Source organism: Halictus rubicundus, chromosome 4 (assembly GCF_050948215.1).
Source record: "Halictus rubicundus isolate RS-2024b chromosome 4, iyHalRubi1_principal, whole genome shotgun sequence".
Classification (NCBI taxonomy): domain Eukaryota; kingdom Metazoa; phylum Arthropoda; class Insecta; order Hymenoptera; family Halictidae; genus Halictus; species Halictus rubicundus.
In genome coordinates this window covers 19,884,128-19,899,351 of record NC_135152.1, presented here as the reverse complement: position 1 = coordinate 19,899,351, position 15,224 = coordinate 19,884,128, and the positions used below count along the sequence as shown (strand labels likewise).

At 41.1% G+C, this 15,224-nt stretch overlaps 3 protein-coding genes and 1 long non-coding RNA gene across 4 annotated transcripts in view; 2 read left to right on the top strand and 2 right to left on the bottom strand.

The window, feature by feature from the left end:
• Positions 1–12,544, top strand: part of Btk29a (tyrosine-protein kinase Btk29A) — a 119,020-nt gene extending 106,476 nt beyond the window's left edge. The window contains exons 4-13 of the mRNA XM_076787287.1: positions 4,099–4,163; positions 6,909–6,974; positions 7,045–7,173; positions 7,267–7,460; positions 7,618–7,789; positions 7,878–8,046; positions 8,122–8,240; positions 8,446–8,698; positions 9,291–12,163; positions 12,312–12,544. Of these exons, the coding sequence (XP_076643402.1) occupies positions 4,099–4,163; positions 6,909–6,974; positions 7,045–7,173; positions 7,267–7,460; positions 7,618–7,789; positions 7,878–8,046; positions 8,122–8,240; positions 8,446–8,698; positions 9,291–9,392 (1,269 nt within the window). The 3' untranslated portion in view covers positions 9,393–12,163; positions 12,312–12,544. The remainder of the gene's footprint in view (positions 1–4,098; positions 4,164–6,908; positions 6,975–7,044; positions 7,174–7,266; positions 7,461–7,617; positions 7,790–7,877; positions 8,047–8,121; positions 8,241–8,445; positions 8,699–9,290; positions 12,164–12,311) is intronic.
• The window catches only part of LOC143353767 (uncharacterized), a 227,103-nt gene that overhangs the window by 206,411 nt on the left and 5,468 nt on the right, over positions 1–15,224 (bottom strand). The window lies entirely within an intron of this gene.
• Nitfhit (ntrilase and fragile histidine triad fusion protein NitFhit) lies at positions 12,026–13,724 on the top strand. The gene is made up of 6 exons (XM_076787300.1): positions 12,026–12,163; positions 12,312–12,450; positions 12,509–12,664; positions 12,736–12,939; positions 13,018–13,230; positions 13,304–13,724. Exons 1-6 carry the CDS (start codon positions 12,114–12,116, stop codon positions 13,466–13,468), a joined length of 927 nt encoding a protein of 308 aa, XP_076643415.1. The 5' UTR covers positions 12,026–12,113; the 3' UTR covers positions 13,469–13,724.
• Positions 13,596–15,045, bottom strand: Emc3 (ER membrane protein complex subunit 3). Its single transcript, XM_076787302.1, has 4 exons — positions 14,787–15,045; positions 14,450–14,706; positions 14,022–14,363; positions 13,596–13,944 (listed from the first exon to the last, which is right to left on the bottom strand). The coding sequence occupies exons 1-4, from the start codon at positions 14,933–14,935 to the stop codon at positions 13,934–13,936; spliced, it is 759 nt and encodes a 252-aa protein (XP_076643417.1). The 5' UTR covers positions 14,936–15,045; the 3' UTR covers positions 13,596–13,933.

Genomic DNA, 15,224 nt, shown 5'->3' with positions numbered 1-15,224 from the left:
TCCTCTAATACGCGGAGGAACCACTTCCGGATCCCATTAACACTTGAACATTGCTATTTGCGCCGCGCACGCCGCTTTATCAACCGTGCGGCGTTTTAAAGCTTTTACCCCTCGACCATACACACGTACACATGCATCGATCTCTCGTGGATCGAGCCAAATCTGCAGTCAGCATTACCGCCGCGGTTCCAACAAATTTCTATACCCGAAGATTTATTCATGAACCACCGCCGGTGTAGCAATTTCATTCCCCGCAACTGCCGCCGAAACTGATCCGTTTTGTCCGCGAATAAACTGTTAATCCGTTTTTATCCCGGCGAGCATTCTTCGACCCTGCGTGATCCCTTTGTTCGGCCCGGAAACGTGTTTTTCAAGAACGTTGTTATTATTTTAACACGTTCGGCGCCGCGTCATATTTCGGCGACGGAATTATTTGTGCAGGTTTTAAAATAAATTTTTACGTTGATATGTTCATTGTACTGAACTTGATTAGGACCTGTAACATGCAAGAAAGTTCGAGGATTAGTCAGTATCATACATTTAACTTTTTGCAATTTTTATTTCATTAACACTAGATTCACGGGACCCGTCAAAATGACGAGTTCTAATATTTTTAATTTAATATTATTAAAATTCTAATTTATTTCTGCGAGTATATATTATTTTTAAAATATCGCTAAAAATGTGGGCACCACGTTCTTGTTATTTTTATGAAGTAATGCAAAATAGTCGCTTTTAGTGCTCCGTAAACCTAGCGTTGAATAACTTACTTTGATTTTATGGAATTCTTGGGGTTTCCAGTTGGTCGTTCAAAGTGTTAAGGGAGGTCCCAGTAGAAAATTTGATCTTTTTCCGGAATTTTCGCACACTCGTTGAGAACACACAATCCCAAATTGTTGCCTGAGGAATAATCTGAAATTCTGGAAAACAGTTCTGTATATTTTTAATACGTAATCTCGCTAAATTTACCTCTTGCTGTACCTCGAAACGAAGCTCGAGTTTCACCAGAAAACTTAAATTATTCCGTTTTAGACGTGCATAAGAATGTTTGGGTTAGTGAGTAAGACGCTCGACTGCCACCCGGAAGACTAGGGTTCGAATCCCGAAGACGCGTCGTCATGTTACACATATATTATATTTACTTCTTTTTCTAGACTACAAAAATTGCAATTAGTATCGTCGTATGCCCAATTCTGAGTTTCTTATAACGCGACCTTCGTATAATAAGGTACGAATTATCTAAACATGTTATAAGAGGGGTGACGACACAAAGCGTGCAACACAATAGGAAATTTTGTGTAGAAATAAAATGGCCGACAAATCCGCGTCTCGGATCGATCGATCCGAGAATTTCGAGGACCGAGCAATAATCTAGATACACTTTTCCCGTGGCTCGAAGAAATCCCGGTGCACAACCAAAGAGAGAAGAGAGAGAGAGAAGGGAGACTCTTCAGCCGGAAAACGTTTCCTCGGGTTTTCGCTCAATTTCATCCGTGCTCGATGATACACCGACGTTCTCCCGATAGAGACGAAACGGTGAAGAGAGAGAGAGAGAGAGAGAGAGAGAGAGAGAGAAAAAAAGAACCGAGAGAAAAAAGATGACAAACAGAGAATAAAAAGAAAGAATGGAAAACTGGGTCGGCCGGGGATACACGGGAAATATAAAAATCTCCGGGAACAAACACGAGCGACGTGGAATACCGGTCCGGGGGATACGGTTTAGCGAGGGACGACGAAAATCGCGGTTTTCCCGGCAGTTTTCCAGCCGCGCCACCGCTCAGGGTTCATGTAACGTTATTCGATTTCTCCGGCCGGCCGTAAAAAGCGTTTCGAAAGCTCGTCGGGGATCGCTGAAAGCTTCCGAACCCCCGCTGTCTCGTCGCTCCGTGAAACGATCGACTAGTCTACCTGATATCTTCACCAAGAAACCCTCTATATCTCACCCGAAGACTATACTTTACCGCTGACATCGGGAGCACGTGATTTAGAGTCTGCCGGCTGTCCCACCTGGGAAAATTAGGAATCAGCGGATCTGCAATATTTCTTCTGTAAATTTGTTCTTGTTGCACGCAAATTTTCCAACGGTTCCAGTTTTAGAACTTAGATGTAAAGATGAAAAAGAAAGGTTTGTGTGCAACAAGAACAGATATTTTCCTCGCCAATATTGTATCCTTGTCCGTATGATTATTGTATGAAATATTAAATATTAATAATTATTTTTACCAGTTCCACTTAAACGCAAAGAACGGTTCCATTTTCGATAGAACTTAGAAGATGTAAAGATAAAAACACAAACGTTTGTGTGCAACAAGAACAGATATTTTCCTCGCCAATATCGTATCTTCGTCCGTAGTGATTATTGTATAAAATATTAAATATTAATAATTATTTTTACCAGTTCCATTTAAACGCAAAGAACGATTCCAGTTTCGATAGATCTTATAAGATGTAAAGATAAAAGAAAAGGTTTGTGTGCAACAAGAACAGATATTTTCCTCGCCAATATTGTACCATTGTCCGTAGTGATTATTTGTTATAAAATATAAACTTTCTATGACACAGCGTGCTAATGGCGAAACTCTTGTTCAAAATGGCACGGCGAATCAAATAATATGAAAGAGATCGCAAGAATGATGTAATTACACTTGACAACTGCATTGGTGCAGTGAAGAATTGAACTGTTCGACGAAAAAGATGAACAATGTAAAATTGTCCTCCACAATAGAAACAGTCTCTTCCATCGATTTCAATAACTTCGAATAAACATTGACAAATCGTAGCGAACATGACAGTACTCTGTACATATACCGTTTCATATATCACCGACACGTTTTCATGATAAACGCATAAAATTTTGCAGTCCGGTAATATTTAACTGTTCCGGACAACAATTCGAGGACCGTGACGATTAAACGGCGAGCAAATCATACAGTCAATTACGAAAATTGATTTAGCATAAAGCAGCAATATCTACAAGCTTTTCGGTATTATTAACTTTGCCTACGCGAATTAGTGGTCGGAAACAAGATAAACGCGCCGGGCACCGGGTCGACGTGATTAAATTACATAGTTTAATTAATTATTTGAACGTTGCGATGGCACGTGTAACGAATTTGTAATTTAACAGGATATTGTTGCGTGTAATTTTTCGGGGTGTCAAGCTTGTAACATTACGTTGGTGCTTCGACACGTTTCGAGGACTTGAACGAAAACAATTTAAACATTGAGGTTATCCACCGAGGGTTGAAAAAATAGCTGAAGACCAAAGTAGAGCCAAGTCCGAAAGTTAATATTATCCTAAACGAAACTAAAACTCGACTCGCCGGCTGTTGTTCTTTCCGTTGTAAAAATCCGTCTGTGAAAACAAGGGGTGGAAAATCAACGGGGTTCGAAGTCGACCATGCTAATCCATAAACTGGGAGAGCTTTTACGGGGGCCGCGGAATTAAGGATTATGGACTATACTACTTGAATTTTTCTGAGAAGTTAGAACAATTGGATCGCTACATAACGCGAGAAAAATGTTTGATTCAAATTGCAATTGGTCGAAATTACAGAGAAAGTACTAAAAGTTGTATTGCGCAACTTTTTTATGCGGGCTTACATTAAAAATATTTCATCTAAATCAGTCAACGTTGCACCGAGCTACAAACGTTTAACGATGAAATCTTAAGGGCGAAAGTCGCAGAATATTGACCTTCACAGGGAATTTCTCCCTTATGTGATCACTTTGGAAAATCTGCAGATTTTAATGAAATTCTCAGAACATGTACAATTCATACAGATCTACAAATCGTACTTTCTAAATTTTCAATGCAAATCCAGATAAAAAAGTTGCAAAATACAACTTTCAGTATTTTCTCTGCACTTTCGACCACTTGCAATTTTTGTAAAAACTGTTGTTCACTTTACGTAGTGATCCAATTGTTCTAACTTCTCGAAAAAATGCAAGTAGTATAGTCGAATATTGACAAAGTTATGCGATTTTCAAGAGCGTGCGACTATTAATTAGAATCACTGTATGTATGCAGCGCATTATACAACCTCCGGGCGGGAAACAGACGGTTCGTCAGAGGTAAATTAACTTCTGTTATTTCAGGGCGCCGAGTACGAGGTGCTGGACGATTCTCAGGAGCACTGGTGGAAAGTCAAAGACGAACACGGGTGCGTAAAACGTAAAAACACGAGCCGGAGCCGCGGCCCGGTGCATTCTGCACGGTTGCACGGTGCATAACGCGGTTCTGCATAAAAATCGCAACGAACCGGGAGAAATGATGCGGAGTAATCAAGTTGAGGCAATTACTCGTGCTCTTCGGGAGCACGCTCTCGCCTTTTCATCTCTGCTGAAGCATTCGGCGAGCTCTTGTTGCTTTCGTTATTCTTTCGCATCTCTCTGTTACGCGAGTAATCAAACAAATTATGCGAGAGAAAAAACATAGAAGGCAACGTACAAATAAGGAAAAATAAGCGAGAAGAATAGAGACGATACAATGCTCCGAACAAAGTATAAATAAGATGAAAAAGAAGCAATGCTAAACGTGTTCGTGGTTCAATTTTTATAATCAATATTACAGTTCTACGTACAACACGTAAAATTGTTTCAAGAAGAATTCATGATCGAGAGACAATATTGAACATTCAGAAAAATCGCTGCTTCTTGAGCTTTTCAATAACAATTATTTACCATACGTTCACTTTTGCCATTATTACCGAGACACTCAAAAAAGAGTGGGAGTTCAAAAGAGTTTGTGGGCACTCAAAAGAGTTTTGCTTTGTGGGATCCCCATACAAAACTGCACACTTCCAGAGTCACCAGTTTCCCCATAAAAAAAAATTCCTAAAGCCTGTATTCCAACAACCTGGCCAAACAAACATAGCAAAAACCTATCCAGCAGAAAGTCAGCCAACATCGATGGTCACGTTCCCGTGAAAATCCGAATTAATGCAACCCCATCAGTTGTGCAAGCACCGTCGCATGCAACCAGCGAGGGCTGGATATTGTTTCCGTTTTAATTTCAAGGTATCGGGTCGTCGAGTGCTTTTAAAGGCTTAGTTCGGCGTCGCTTCATATTCCAATAATAACTGCTTAGTATTCCGAAAAGCGGATTATAAGCGGTATGAAGGGGGAACAGGGGGGGAGTCGTGTTGGCAGCGAGGAGAAATGGTCGACGGGAGAACGCCGGCCTTGGCAACCATAAGGAAACCGCGGCTCGTGTCAAGGAAACGCTCGAGAGAGCCAAGGAGAACCGGGACGGGACCCGATATTGCTATGCGCGCCTAATCGATGCGCGGACGTGCGTGAAATATCCGAACCGATCATTTTCGCGTGTCGAAACTTCGAGGAAGAATCGTGCGCCGAACAACAGACTGTGGGGCCATTTTCATAAAATGTCAAGGCTGGAATCGGTCTGGAAATTCTTGTGCCGTAAATCACGTTTTCAATTAGGTCTGTTCGCTTATGCTCGACTGAGTTACATTAGACATGACGCGGGCCTTAAAAACTTTTTTCGTTACAGTAGCAACCGAGTCGCGCATTCACCATAATTCCTCTAACAATTTTCTACGTTCTTCTAAGAATATCATAGAGCCTATTAATGGGCTTTTCAATCACTACAAACGAAGCTGAATAGTTTTCTTTTAAACAGTAATTTCAGAACTTGTTACATCACATTAATTTTCAAAATTCGTCGGATTATGATTACGAATGAAATGGAAAGATTCTTAACTGTTCAACGTTGGTTCTGAAAAGACTATTAGAAAATTCGGGGTACGTAAAATATTAATTGTTTGGACGTCTGACCGTTCGTAATTGATAATGCGTTGTGAACAGAGACACGCGAATTTTGTCCATGTTTTTTGCGATTCTGGCCCACTGAGCGCCGACTGGCTAGCTCGTTATTGGCGACACATCCCTCTAACAATGCCGAGTACCGCGATCGCTAATTGGCTCTCATTAAAACTTAAGCAACTTGATCTGGAACGGGGATGAGCCCCGGGAACTGTACCAATGGCTTCTACGGCGTCTAATTAATAACTAGATCAGTTAAAGGCTCCATCGTCTTTTCATCGAGACAACTTCGATTTTCTGTGACTTCGCGAGATCCACAGTTTTATGTATTATACAAGTTTTGACCCGTTGCTATGGTTTCGCAACAATGACGATTGTCGAATGTGTGCAATGTAAGACGCCGCAGTTTGTTGGAAATGATCGCTAGATTGCCGGCGAGGATGGAATTCTCCCCGGGGTTCCAGTGTTGAACTTTCTTCCGAAATTTCCGACTTATGCATATCACTTACACGTTGTTTGCGGTAATACCCGCTGGAGGATCGCTAACTGGGTCTCATTAAAACTTAAGTAACTCGATCTCCGAATGAGATGGGCTTCTACGAACACTGTGACTGATTAATAACGTAGCCGTAGGCATCGCAAGTCGTCCCTTTGACAACTGTGCCAGTGCTAAAGCCTTTATTCCGCGTCCCGATCAAAAGCAATCTAATTCGATTACTCGATAGAGTCCCAAAGGTGTCTGGTGTGACCGAGAATCGCCTACTCCTCTGAGTCGTCTTCAATTTTCGGTAGCAGGGTCCTGTTCGATCATTCTGATCCGATTCTACTGATCCAATCGTCGTCTCCTCGCCATATTCTACTTGTCTGATCTCGGGAGGCCATATTCCGCTTACTCTTGTCTTCCTAAACAAGACTTGAATCAACTCCATTTAATTAGATCGAACTTGAATCAAAGCCCTGCAATAAATTTCACCCTGTTTGGTCAGAGTGTGCTCCTAGAACTCCAAAGTATCCAATATTGGTCAGAGAAACGATTCAACTCGAGAACCAGAACGACGAATAGTTGTTGTAAGAGGTAACTATATTATTCTCATTTACGCACGTTCGCTGTTATCTTTCAGCTCCATCGGCTACATCCCCAGCAACTATGTCAAAGAGAAAGAGCTGCTGGGCCTCCAGAAATACGAGTGAGTATTTCACGAGGTAATTTGTAGAAATTGTTGAGCGGTCACCTGATTCCTCTTTTTTGTCTTGCAGATGGTACGTGGGCGACATGTCCAGACAACGCGCGGAATCATTGCTCAAACAGGAAGACAAAGAAGGCTGCTTCGTTGTCCGCAACTCTTCTACCAAAGGGCTCTACACGCTTTCCCTCTACACTAAAGTGTAAGTACTCCTATCCACCCCCTCCCCCCTCCTCCAAACTGTTCCATACTTCCAGTTCCCAGTTCCGCAATTAAGGGAAAGATTCCGTTGCAGCCCGCATCCTCACGTGAAGCACTATCACATCAAGCAGAATACCAGAGGAGAATTTTATTTGTCGGAGAAGCACTGCTGCGGCTCCATACCGGATTTAGTGAACTACCACAAGCACAATAGCGGAGGCTTGGCTAGCAGATTGAAGACCAGCCCTTGCGATCGCCCTGTACCACCTACTGCTGGCCTTAGTCATGGTTTGTAGCCCTCCGCGACTAGTATTCTGATTTTTCATCAATTTTGTTTGACAACAATAGCCCCTTAAAACGAGAAACATATTCGTTAAGATATTGAGAAAGTAACAGAATTGTCCCGAGGCCTGTAAAGAAGTAAATCACCTAATTCGATGCACAGATAAGTGGGAGATTGATCCAGCAGAGCTGCATTTGTTGGAGGAGCTTGGATCCGGACAGTTCGGAGTGGTCCGTAGAGGCAAATGGCGTGGCTCCATAGACGTAGCCGTCAAGATGATGAAGGAGGGCACTATGTCCGAAGACGATTTCATCGAGGAAGCTAAAGTGATGACGTGAGTGGCTCCTGCTGCATGATTAAACGCCTGGAAAACTTATGTGTTATATCAGAATGATCGATAAGTATCCGATGGTTCTTTCCAGGAAACTTCAGCATCAGAACTTGGTACAGCTGTACGGCGTTTGCAGTAAAGACAGGCCGATATACATTGTTACCGAGTACATGCGACACGGATCTCTCCTCAACTACCTCCGTCGCCATGAAGCAACATTAGGAGCGAATGTTGGTCTTCTCTTGGACATGTGCATACAGGTGAAGTTCTATTCGAGCATCAGCAATCAGTATCGTTTATAGTTTGTGTGAAGCCTTGATTCTGGCTGCTCGCAGGTTTGCAAAGGAATGGCTTACTTGGAGAGGCATAACTACATTCACAGAGATCTTGCTGCACGCAACTGTCTGGTTGGCTCCGAAAACGTGGTGAAAGTCGCAGATTTTGGATTGGCAAGGTAAACGCGGCTATTAACATTAACCATGGATAACTAAATTTTGACCGGAGTATTTAAATCCTCTGTATCGCGTGACTCCCCAAACTATTTCTTTATAAGAAGCTCCATTATATTTGTATTTTAAATTGGTGTTGTTATATCCGTGCATAACTATCTAGGATTAAGTTGATAATGGGTTCTAAACGTGCGGTAAACTCGGTTCTAGGTATGTGCTGGACGATCAGTATACCAGTAGCGGCGGTGCTAAGTTCCCAATCAAGTGGGCGCCACCAGAAGTCTTGAACTACACTCGCTTCAGCTCAAAATCCGACGTCTGGGCATACGGAGTGCTCATGTGGGAGGTGTTCACTTGTGGAAAGATGCCTTATGGTCGCCTAAAGAACACCGAAGTCGTCGAGCGAGTTCAACGGGGTGTGATCCTCGAGAGACCCAAGGCTTGCTTCAAGGAAGTTTATGAGGTTCGTCCTTGATCAGCCTGAATTACTCTTTTCGCCTCAAATCTGCACCTTAAGCTACTTTAACGCTGCGTTCTTGGGACCTTTTTCCACCTAGTTAATCCATTTGATTCTTCATTTTGTTAGGAACCGTCTTCACCTATGTTTCCATGGTGGTAGCACTTTGATGCATGAACCAACAAGCTTTCTACAGACCTCAAATATAAGTATTTATGAAAGGATTAGAAAAATCAGAAAAGAACGTTTGATTCATCCGTCAGAAGTAGCATTATATTATAGAGAAGATTTTACTTTATTATATTGTAGAGAAAGCTGCTTTAACGCTGCGTTCTTGGGACCTTTTTCCACCTAGTTAATCCGTTTGAGCCTTCATTTTGTTAGAAACCGTCTTCACCTATGTTTCCATGGTGGTAGCACTTTGATGCATGAACCAACAAGCTTTCTACAGATCTCACATATAAGTATTTATGAAAGGATTAGAAAAATCAGAGAAGAACGTTTGATTCATCCGTCAGAAGTATCATTATATTGTAGAGAAGATGTTGCCATGCCGAAGTGTATTCTTTTGTGATAAGATGAAGCTGGATGATTGCAGGTGATGCGAAAATGCTGGGCCCACTGCCCCGAGGTGCGACCGTCGTTCCGCGTGTTGAAGGAGCAGCTGATCAGCGTGTCTCAGGGTCTGCTCAATGATTGACTCAACCTTCTACGGTGTATGCGGCTGTCGTCGCCATCGAACCGGTCAATACAAGCGGCGAAGTCTCCCTCGTTGGAGCGCTCGCCCTCGATACTACCATCCTCGAACTCCTCGTCGTCGTACAACTCGTCGACGTTGCCGTCGTCGCGCAAGAGCCGCGCGCCAGCCTCCCTGCCGCCGTCGGTCGATTTTCTACATCTCTCCTCGTCCACGTGTAAATTGAAGAAAGAGGGCTCGTCCTCACCGAGTACACCCGGCCACCAACCTAGTCAACCATCCTCAAGCTCGTCGAACGTCTGTGACATTTGCAGTTCCTACGGACACCCGTGGATCGAGATTTGCAAGGCGATACGAGCCACGAAAGGCAAATAAGATTTCTTTTTTCTTTTTTTTTTTTCTCTCAAAGCGTGCGTGCCGTGTGCATGTGTGTATGCATGGTCCCGAAACATACCCGTGTGTCGCAACCCGAGCCGTTTTTTCATTCACGAGACACCCGAACATGTGAAATTACAGAAATCCAACAAATTGTAACAGAGATGTAACACATTCTATAGTACTCGATTATCTCATGCGTTCGGATGTCCCGTAGGAAGGACCCCAACCTCGATTTTATCCAGCTTTTGTACGCTGCTGGCATACAAGCCCCTGACGGTGAATAGAAAAATTAGCTACAGTTGCTCGATAGTCACTGTAATTGGGATTACAATGGCGAAGAAAGATTTTCTTGCGTATCTTTGAGACCACCAAGTAACTATGTATGCTATCATTGTATGAAAGCTAGCTCTGATTGCAACCTCGCACACCGGAAGGATCTTGATGGAACAATTGTTCAGGCTACAGCGCCACGCATCCTCCTCCTCTTCGTCCTTCCTCGTCCTTCCTTGTCCTTGCTTGACCTCGTCAAACATACCGGGTGGCGTGCCTAAAACCGAACAAATCCAGTTTTATCGAACAACAACGTGCCGTGCATTTAAACCGCATTTTATATGCTCAACAGTATTTTACGAAAGTTACTTTAATTTTACAGAACTTACGTGTTCAACGACATTGTTATCTTGTCCGCCATCGGGCACCCTTGGAACGGTGTTTAATAGGTAGGATTGAGATTATGCGCGCCACCTAGAATCTTTTTATTCGAACGCCGAGAAGTTTTATTGGGATTTTCTCGCTCTACGCCCATTTTCCCTTCGCCCGTATGATTTTCAGTCTCTCAAATTCCATACAACGATATGGATGCATTTACGAATAGAACAGTAGTATTTATTGAGTGTCCTCGAACGGATATAACTAGTAAGTCGTGACTCTTCCGTAGGAGCATATACTGGTCCCTTTTGTTATTGACTTTTTAACGGAACACAATAAACGTAAAACTCCACGAACGGAGAGAGAGAGAGAGAGAGAGAGAGAGAGAGAGAGAGAGAAAGAGAACAAAAACAATTATTTCTGCTTAACGAATGGATTTCATAAATGAATGTCTCACTTCTGTATTATATGCTATGACGATTTAATAAAAATAGTAATGAAGAAAAGAGAAGAACGAAAACACACACACACGAGGAACCAGCGGAATTATTTATAGGTTTAGGAAACCCAGATAGCGACGCGTACGTCGAACAATTAACGGAATGCTCAAACTGTGACGTCACTAGTCTCGCTCGATATTTGCTACTCCTCAATAATCATTTTCGTCGACATTTCGCACAGGAAAATGCCAAGCATTCGTTTAGGTCTCTCGGTTATCGAAAGGTACAGGCTGTCCCATTTTAATCTGATAAACAATACTTTCATACGCTGACTATCACGCGTTAATACAGGGTGTCCCGACTAACTCGAAACACCCCAAGAATCTCGCTTATTATTGATAATAATTTTTTACTCTTTTAACATATAAAATTTTATTATATAAATTTATCGAAAAAGTTCGAGGTATCGACATGCAATATGGTGGAATAGATCTGTTAGAAGTTCGTAAGTATTAAATTGTATTAAGAGTGGGAGATAATTCGTTCCCATATCTCGTTTGAACGTTATTTTGCAATTAATAGATTAGTATGCGACAATCTGTATCGAGATATAAGTATAATAATGGACTTACACGAAAAGAAATGGAAACCTCTTCCTCGCAAACGCGTCAGTATTCTTGTTACCACTTGTTCGCTCGCAGACTTCCGAGATATCGTTAATTATTGCGTTGATTAACGTGACCACTGATGCGACATTGCTCGAACGTCATTCTTCGACAACTTAGACATAAACTTTGATTATTCGAACCATAAAAATGCGAACTTTTCGCCGTAGCAAAAAGCTACGTCTGAACGTGAGAGGAATTGGATCGTATTCGAACGAGCGCGAATTTTGAAATGTGTGTATGAAATTTCGAGTTGGAGTATCTTATCTCGAAATGTCACGTGGATGCGCGCGCATCGAGAGGTCACGTGTGTATGCGCGCGCATCGGGAGGTCGCTGTTCGACTATAGTAGATTGCTCCTAACCTAGTGAACTTCGACACTCCTTTCGAATTAACAAATTTCAAAGCAATTGCAATGTGTAATTCGACTATAAGTGTAACTAATAATTTCTATTAATCGTTGTTTTCTCCCATCGAAGGAAACGTCATGATAAAAATTGATCCGCGGAATTAGTATACGTGTACCATTTTACACTGTTTGATATTTACGAGAGTACTAGGATCGGAAATGTTCATAACTGTAAAGTAAATAAATGATAAGCATGCGATTTGTTATCGGTTTTACTAGTGTCAAACATTGCAGGTAATAATTGTAAAAAAATTACGGTGTATCAAATAAACCATTCAAAGTAATGTCGATTTGATTTCTATCTGTTTGTAGTAGAGATTTCTTCGTCACTGTGTTATTTTCTTCGCCGGTTTGTTTATTTTTCGGCGAACATATTTTTCAGAACACTCTTCGCAAGACATTACAGCATCATGGCGAATCCATTGATCGCTGTATGTCAAATGACATCGACAAATGATAAAGAAAAAAACTTGCAAACTGTATGCGAACTTGCTGAGAAAGCTAAATCCAGATCGGCTTGTGTAAGTAGGAAAAAATTTACTTGACGTTGGACAGTTAATAATTAATCCTATTCTATAGATTGCATTTTTTCCCGAAGCATGTGATTATTTAGCAGACAATAAAAAAGATACAGTGGCTATGGCGCAGCCGTTAGATGGCTCAACAGTAGCATCTTACAAAGAAATTGCAAGGAACAATAAAATTTGGCTCTCGTTAGGTGGACTACATGAAGCAGTGAGATATTTCAAACTACCTTTAAGTATATTTATTTTTGGATTAATACTACATGATAATTATCTTTATAGTTACCTAACAATGAACGAATAAGTAACACACACATTGTCATAAACAGTGACGGTGAAATTGCTGGTACTTATAGAAAAGCTCATTTATTTGATATGGATAACAAAAGTACCGGTGTTAGACTAATGGAGTCAGATTATGTTCAACCAGGAGACAAAATTGCACCACCTGTGTCCACACCGATTGGTAAATTAGGACTCGGTATTGTATCCTTTGCAGAGACAAACGATATTCTTGCTCGGATATAAAAAAGAAGAATTGGAAGTACTTAACAAAAGAATCAGTGCTATGATATGCGTTTTCCCGAGTTGTCCCTTGCACTGAGAAACATGGGAGCACAAATTTTAACTTATCCATCAGCATTCACATACCAAACAGGTGCTGCACATTGGGAAGTAATATTACGAGCTCGGGCAATAGAGACACAATGTTATGTTGTGGCTGCAGCTCAAACCGGTGCACATAACAAGAAGAGGGTGAGCTGGGGTCATACAATGGTAAATAACACTGTTCAAGAAATTTGTAGTTTTTTTACTATCTGCAAAGTATTAATCAAATACTGTTCATTAGATTATAGATCCCTGGGGAACAGTAGTTGCTCAATGTAGCGAGAAAATTGATATAGTAACGGCAGAAATAGATTTGGGACTTGTTCGACAAGTTCGCGAAAATATGCCGTGCGAAAGCCATCGCAGAACAGACCTATATCCAAAAATGGAATACCTAAAATGTTAAACGCTTTAAAATGCATTAAACGAATTCATTAATTTTATACGAGCAAACGTCCGTGCCCAATTGTCGATGTAAAAAGTAGCTAAGTATTAAAGGGTTTAAAACACAATCATGCTACATTTTTGTAACATACATGTATAAAACAAACATTTATTATAATACATCTTATTGTACATACTGTATAATGATCCATGAATATTAAATATGAATACCTTTGTACCTTAAAAGTGAGGAATAAAGTGAAAGTAAGGGCTATCTATATGAATAGATAACTTTTGTACATAGTCCGTAAAGAATGCACGAGATTGCCGAAATGTAATCAAGACTTTCTAGGATTAAATGTGAAACAGTATCTCAGAGGAAATTATAATATATTACTTGCTGTGCTAATTAAAATAAGTAATATTTAATAATTATTTATAACTTCAAATATCTTTTTTTTTAAATGGCACGTGAAATGCGTTCATTTTATTTGCTACCTGTAAAAGGTGAATCGTGGACGTTAAAAAGATGGTTGTAAAACAAAACAACGATATCACAAATAAAATCTACATACTTTCGCTAACGTCTGCTCTTTGAAATCCTATAAGATCTGCTTCAACGCCTTGCAATGCCCAAGTATGCTCGTATATTTCTAATGCTTCCCATTCAGACTTAAAAGCAGCTTTCGGATCCGGTGGCATGGACATTGCTGCACCAGATACCGCGTCCTGTTGAATTCTAAAAGCATCTGCAGCATTGTTCTCCCCAAGAACAAGCGTGTAAATGGACCTTAACCCAAACACATTCAGGAAGTACCAAGATGCGGATGAAACCCATGCAGCATCAAGGGTAATTAATTCTATTCCGCGTTGTAACATTGGTTTGAAACGCAATGTCAATGGAAATGGCACTTTGGCTGAAATGAAATTATGGTTTTAATCAAATAGGAAGTTCAGTTGTAACGAGCACTAGAATACCCAAATAATAAGCCTCAATATTTACTAGTAACAAAACCAGACAGCATCCAATTGATCCATCCTCCTATGAGCACAGTAGGCAGAACATTAGTAACGTTTCCCTTCAACATGTCTATCATCACGTTCGGATCAGTGATTGGATTCTGCGACACAGGAGCACGCTTTTGTGTCTTGAAATATCCTGTCTCTTCGTTATTAAAGAAATGCCTTCTGCTGATAAATGCCATCTTTGGAATATATTGACCATTTTCCCTAAGCAATCTAGACCGTATCATCACTTGACTAGAAGAAACATAATGAAAACGTCAACAACCAGTAAAATAATTTAGTCGCTCCGGAAATATAATATTTCAACTAATCACCTGTCTTGTACTTGATGAAGCTCAACCTTCTTCTGCGAGGCGAGTAATATCGAAACATAATGACGGATGATACCTACGAGAAAGGTGATTACTACGATCGGCAAGAACACCCAGCCTCGAATATTTGGATCTAAAAGCAACTCGGCCATGCCACTTTTCGCTGCACCGAAATTTACACGGATGAAAGAAGAAAGTTAAGAAAACCAAACAGACTGAAACACATTTTACGAAGGCGAGAGTACACGCATGCCGTTCGCGGATTTTCGAGTCCGAGAGACCTCTGGAGGAGACAATCCAGCATCGACAACGTCGATAGCGAAGTTTCGTTTAATTTCACCTGAAAATATGAAGACGCTCTTTCTTCGTTTCATGAATTACATCAAGTGACATCAAAGACGAAGTGTAATATGGAAACGAATGCGAAGGTATAAACACAAA

Coding starts and splice junctions, on each gene's coding strand:
- Emc3 (XM_076787302.1), bottom strand. CDS start 14,935: ATGGCCGAGTTGCTTTTAGATCCAAATATTCGAGGCTGGGTGTTCTTG. Junction 14,707..14,786: donor CTTCATCAAGTACAAGACAG/GTGATTAGTTGA, acceptor TGTTTCTTCTAG/TCAAGTGATGATACGGTCTA. Junction 14,364..14,449: donor GCTGTCTGGTTTTGTTACTA/GTAAATATTGAG, acceptor ATTTCATTTCAG/CCAAAGTGCCATTTCCATTG.
- Nitfhit (XM_076787300.1), top strand. CDS start 12,114: ATGATAAGCATGCGATTTGTTATCGGTTTTACTAGTGTCAAACATTGC. Junction 12,665..12,735: donor TAGGTGGACTACATGAAGCA/GTGAGATATTTC, acceptor TTATCTTTATAG/TTACCTAACAATGAACGAAT. Junction 13,231..13,303: donor TGAGCTGGGGTCATACAATG/GTAAATAACACT, acceptor ACTGTTCATTAG/ATTATAGATCCCTGGGGAAC.